Genomic DNA, 5933 nt, shown 5'->3' with positions numbered 1-5933 from the left:
AGTTCGGAAGCCCCGTGGAAGCCCCACGGGAGGGGCTCCCGTTGAAAGCAACCAGGTGTGAAAATACATGAACGTTATGACGTGAGTTCACATCGCTCAGTCCGCACTCACCCTGGTTCTGAGTGAGAAAAACCCCGTTTGATAAACGCCTATGTGTATGGTGGACAGCTCCCATGCTCTTCCTCACAGCCAAATGTCGTCCTTGCTTTTTCAATCAGCATTCCTCAGACAGGATGGAAATCAGCTGTAGGCTGTCCACATCCATCCCAGTATTCACATATGTTTGTATACGTGTGTGTGTGTGTGTGTGTGTGTGTGTGTGTGTATGTATATGTATATGTATATATGAGTTGCCCCTTTGAGGGAGCCACTACAAGGCTGGGGTGAGGGAGAGTAGTCCTCCTTTTGGGAAGGCTGAAAAGATTCTTATTACATTTGACCTTTAGCGATAATAATAATAATAATAATAATAATAATAATAATAATAATAAATTTTATTTATGTTTCCCCGCCTCTCCCAGTGGATCAAAGCGGGGTTACAGACTAAATAAAAGCACAAAATGTTTACATAAAAATTCAATTACAAACAGCTAAAAACAGTAAAATATCCAACATCAGACAATGTGGCCTGCTAGCATATACATCTCATTTAGGCTGCATCCACACTGCAGAAATAATCCAGTTTGACTGTCAGGGCTCAGTGCTATGGAATTCTGGAGGTTGTAGTTTTGTGAGCCACTTAGCCTTCTCTTTCAGAGATCTCTGATGTCCCAGCAAACTACAAAACCCAAGATTCCACAGCACTCAACCATAGCAGTTAAAGCAATGTCAAACTAGATTATTTCTGCAGTGCGGGTAGACTCATAGAGAGCTGGGAAGGAGAGCAAGCCAGGAAGCAAGCATAGGTATAGTAAAGGCTGGAGAGAGAGATTGCATGGAGGGACATTTATTTTATTTTGAGAGAGAGGAAAGCCACAGGATAATGGTTGCTCAAACTGTCCCCTACTTCAAATAGCCTGGACAGCCCTAACAACAGAACCTCTGGGCTGAAAATGCTGTTGCTCAATGCCAGGTTAGTAAATCAAAAAACACAATTGATCCAGGACCTGCAGCCCAGCCCGCATTACAGTGTCCTGGGGGGCATTTCCACTTGCGATTTAAAACAATTTTAAATACAGCGATTTGTTTTAAAACTACTCAAAATACAGCGAGTGTTATCCCACTTTTCAAATCGCTTTATTTGTATCGTTTCCATTTACGTAACGTTTTATTTTGTTTCGCTGTAATTGACACAGTATCATTCCCATTCACGGATGAATTGATGTATATTTAAACTGGTTTTGTTACTTTTTCATTCACATTCACTTTTTAATTTGTATTAAATTTTGCGTTTTTAAAAAAAAGAGCCAATGAGGAGGCGCTTAAGCCCTTAAGAGTCCTGTAATTTCTGGTCTCTCTTACTTTTGTTATTCGCACTGATCGTATCTAGAAGCATGGACCCTCGGGGGAGGGCAACTCCCCCGAGCCAGCCCATCGCGCTCTGCTCCTCCCATCCTGTGGAACCCGAATCAAGACACCGAAACGTTCCCATTTAAATACAGCAATTCTTATATTGGCACAAGGGATAACCCAGGGTAAAACCTACTATTTTTTTGTGCCGGTTTATAGATTTCTGATCCGGTTTAAATGTTTGGATTCTAATCAAATTCGAATCGCTGTGGGAACGATAGAGGGTAAATCTAGAACTGTTCTAGAGTTAATTTGGGATTGAGTGAGAATGATATACCCTGGATTCGCTTTGTAAACTAGTGTATAAGCGAGTGGGAACGTGCCAATGGATGGATGCAGCTGATGGTGGGTGTAACCTTCTCTAGGTTTTTTGCTCCCAGTCTATGGAATACTTTGCCAAGAGAGGGTGAGTTGGCCTCCTCTCTGCTCTCTTTTTGCAAATAGACCAAGGCCTTCTTATTTAAACATGGCTTCAGCTTTTAACTGCTTTTGGTAGTGCAATGGGGAGGCTCTAATGCACTTTTAACTGTTTTCCATTAAAGTTTTAAAGTGGATTGTTTTAACGCTTTCAAAATTTTAGTGTTTCAAACTGCTTTTAGTTGTAATGTTTTAATGTATGGCATAAGCTTCGTGTTTTTGTATGAGAGAAAAGCAGGACATAAATGAAATAAATAAATGTATTTGAACTTCCACCATTCCTTCAACAGTCTTATTCATCAGAGGAAATCTTTTTATAACTGTGCAAGTACTACTATGTGCATTAGTTGAAATAGAACACAGTGGGTAAGAAAATAAGCTGTATAAACCAGGGGGAGGGAAGTAGATTGCGATGTATGATGTATTGTATTTTATTACTGTTAGCCGCCCCAATTGACCTCAAAGGGGTGGGATATAAATAAATTATTATTATTATTATTATAGTTTCTATGATGTAAACATGTTAGTATGTTGTAGTCAAAAGAGTAAATGATGTTGCTGCCTCTTAAAAATCTAACAATTGGTATTGTGCCATAAGCTCCCATCAGCAGAGTCCATGAGGAGGAATGAAGGGAGTTGCAGTCCCATCCAGAGGCATTACATGGCTCCCAATCTGGCACTACTAGGGGATACTATCCTGCACCAGTCACTCTCCATTATGTATCCTTTCCCAGGAAACTTTTCCTTTGCTGATGAAGAAGCCAGTGGAGCTTCCAAAGCTTGTAATATGTATTTTGTACATTTCGATTGGTCCTACAAAGGCATCCCCGTTTTGGGGATTTGGGATGTTTATTGTACTTTGCCATATGTCCAAAATAGCTACCACTTGATGTGTTTTCTATTCTTTGGTGTGTTACTTCTCTTCTTCTCAACTCCACGGCAAAGGGCTGAGGCCAGGATGCAGCAAAAGAGAGGCGTCAAAGGATCCTAGGGCCTGGATTGGCTGGAGGCAGACCTCCCCTCCATACATACCCACACCACTTTGGAAGAGATCTGGCTACTTGCAGATTAGAAATAAATAAATGGGGACTTATGCCAAGCAAGCATACCGAGTGGAGCCTATAAGAGAGGCCTCGAAAGCAAAGCACCATTGGGTCTTTTGAAGAATCTGTGAGTCCCTGAGCAGGGTGAGCATATGTCCTCACTGCAAAGAAGGACAAGGCACCACAAGATGGAGGACTTCTGAGACAAATAAAGGAGATGACCAAAGAAAAAGCAAAAACACTACTATGAATGTAAATCTATAGTCCTGCTCCAAATGGAGGGCATTTTGGCATTCCTCGTGGACAGAAGGTGGAAATGGACCCCAGCCCTTGACCCTCAGAGGAGAACCCCAGGCCAAGCCCAAGGAGCGCCCTGCTCCCCCCCCCCCCCCCCCCGGGCCTGGGCTTGCTTCTTCTTCCTAACTTGAAGGTTTCTCCTAGGGAGAGTTTTTGCTTGATCTGTTCAAGGACCCATTTGATTCTCTTTTTGGTTGTCCATGGACTCCTCATTTCTCTCCTCCAGCATCACAACTCAATACTTGCCCATAGAGGATCATTTATGGATTCCCCTTTTTTGGGGGGTTGAATGGTTTAGCAACCCAGCCTATTCTCTATGAGCAAGTTTCTCCAATGATCCTCTGTGGGCAAGTATGGTTTCCATATGGGCAAGTACTGTTGTTTGTTTTAGTATGTCCCATAGGGAATACAATGGCTTGGACGATTCTAACTTCATTGCTCAGTTGTTGGATATCTTTAACATGTTGTGTCCCTTCAAGTCTTGCCTATCCTGGGCTTTTTTGGCAAGATTTCTCCAGAGGAGGTTTGCCCTTGCCTTGCTCCCCCTGAGGCTGAGAGAGTGTGACTTGCCCAAGGTCACTCAGTGGGTGTCATGGCCTTTGCAAGGAATCAGTCCCTGCTCTCTAGAGTCCAACACTCAAACCACAACACCACCACTGGCTCTGTTCTTGTATAAGTACTAGCATGCAATGCTAATAGCTGGCCCTGCCTGGCACATCAAACCAGATGGTAGAAAGGTTGTTTTGTTGTTGTGTGCTTTCAAGTGAGCCTCTTTGGGTCCCTTTTTGGGAGAAAGGCAGGATAGAAACAGAACAAAACAAATAAATGTATCGAGAGATCTTGTAGCTCCTTTGTGACTCACTGAAAGAAAGAAGTTGGCAGCATGAGCTTTCCCAAACTTCAGCCAACATTTCCTCAGATGCATCTGAAGTCTATGAAAGCTCATGTTGCCAATTTCTTTGTTTCAGTGAGTCTCAAAGGTGCTACAAGATCTCTCTATGTACTAATTCTACAGACTAACATGGTTATATCTTTGAAATAAATATATAAATAAAGTAATTTCTGATTTATGGCAACCCCAACCTATCATGGGATTTTCTTCGCAGCTTTCTTTAGATGGAGTTTGCCCTTACAAGTCCTCTGAGGTTGAGACAGTGTGACTTGTCCATAGTCACCAAGCAAGTCTATGTGGCCAAGCTGAGATTCGAACTCTGGTCTCCAGAGTTATTATCCGACGCTCAAACCACACTTTGAGGGTAGAAAATGAAATGCACAGATATAGGATGGGGGACACCTGGTTGAACGAGACTACATGTGAAAGGGATCTAGGAGTGCAAGTAGACCACAAGTTGAACATGAGTCAACAGTGCGATGCGGCAGCTAAAACGGCCAATGCTAGTTTAGGCTGCATCACTAGAAGTAGAGTGTCTAGATCAAGGGAAGTGATAGTGCCACTCTATTATGCTCTGGTCAGGCCCCACCTGGAATATTGTGTCCAGTTCTGGGCACCACAATTCAAAAAGGACATTGAAAAACTGGAGCGTGTCCAAAGGAGGGTGACTAAAATGGTGAAGGGTCTGGAAAACATGTCTTATGAGGAAAATCTCAGGGAGCTGGGGATGTTTAGCCTGGAGAAGGAAGGTTAAGAGGTCATATGATAGCCCTGTTTAAATACTTGAAGGGATGTCATATTGAGGAGGGAGCAAGCTTGTTTTCTGCTGCTCCAGAGACTAGGACCTGGAGCAATGGATGCAAGCTCCAGAAAAAAGAGATTCCATTCAATATCAGGAGGAAATTCCTGATAGTAAGGGCTGTTCGACAGTGGTAGACACTTATTCCTCAGAGTGCAGTGGAGTCTCCTTCTTTGGAAGTCTTTAAACAAAGGCTGGATGGCTATCTGTCTGGGATGCTTTGACGGAGAGTTCCTGCATGGCAGAAAGGGGTTGGACTGGATGGCCCTTGCGGTCTCTTCCAACGCTAAGATCCCAAGAAATATCGCACAACATTTCTGTAGTGCTTTTGAGTTGTGGACTAGGGCTCTGGAGACCTGGGTTCGAATCCCAGCTGGACCATGGAAACCCATTGGGTGACCTTGGGCCAGTGGCACTCTCTCAGCCTCAGGGAAAGGCAAGGGCAAAAACTCCCTCTGAAGAAACTTGCCGACAAAGCCCCAGGATATTTTAGCCTCAGAAAGAACTTGGAGGCACCCCAGAGAGAAACACTTTCTGGCTGCATCCACACTGGTGAAATAACCAGGTTTGGCACCGCTTTAACTCTTTTCTGGCTCAAGGCTACAAAGAGTTAAAGCGGAGCCAAACTCGGTTATTTCTCCAATGTGGATGCAGCCCTCGACTTACCCCTCTGATGTCCCAGTAGCCCAGTGTGACTCCCATCCTCTTGGCTTGGCGATCCTCGGCCTCCTTTGGCTGGAAGGGCTTCAGAAGGCGAGATCGGCGCTTTTAAACTGGTCCGGGAGAGTTGCCTCCCAGCAGAAGGCGGGGAAGGAGTCTGGTCTGGCCTCGATCTCCCCCGGACTGGCCCTGGGCCACCTCCCTCCTCCAGCCCAGCCTCCATCGGAGCCTCCCCTTCTGGCCTTCCAGCCTTTCCAGCCCTTAGTTCTGCTCTTAGTTCAGATAGTAGGGAGGGCAATCTGCAGGCTGGCCCTTA

At 44.5% G+C, this 5933-nt stretch overlaps 1 protein-coding gene across 1 annotated transcript in view; it reads right to left on the bottom strand.

The window, feature by feature from the left end:
- LOC149316132 (glutathione S-transferase Mu 1-like) overlaps window positions 1-5730 on the bottom strand; it is a 25904-nt gene extending 20174 nt beyond the window's left edge. Inside the window, exon 1 of the mRNA XM_089514860.1 lies at window positions 5624-5730. Coding sequence (XP_089370986.1) covers window positions 5624-5659 — 36 coding nt within the window. The 5' untranslated portion in view covers window positions 5660-5730. The remainder of the gene's footprint in view (window positions 1-5623) is intronic.
- Window positions 5731-5933: the final 203 nt, after the last annotated feature.

This window comes from Sceloporus occidentalis, unplaced genomic scaffold, assembly GCF_023333645.1.
Source record: "Sceloporus occidentalis isolate IW3139 unplaced genomic scaffold, rSceOcc1.0.p SCAF_3, whole genome shotgun sequence".
NCBI classification, from domain to species: domain Eukaryota; kingdom Metazoa; phylum Chordata; class Lepidosauria; order Squamata; family Phrynosomatidae; genus Sceloporus; species Sceloporus occidentalis.
Note: the sequence above shows the minus strand (reverse complement) of the source record. Positions and strands in the feature narration are given on the sequence as shown.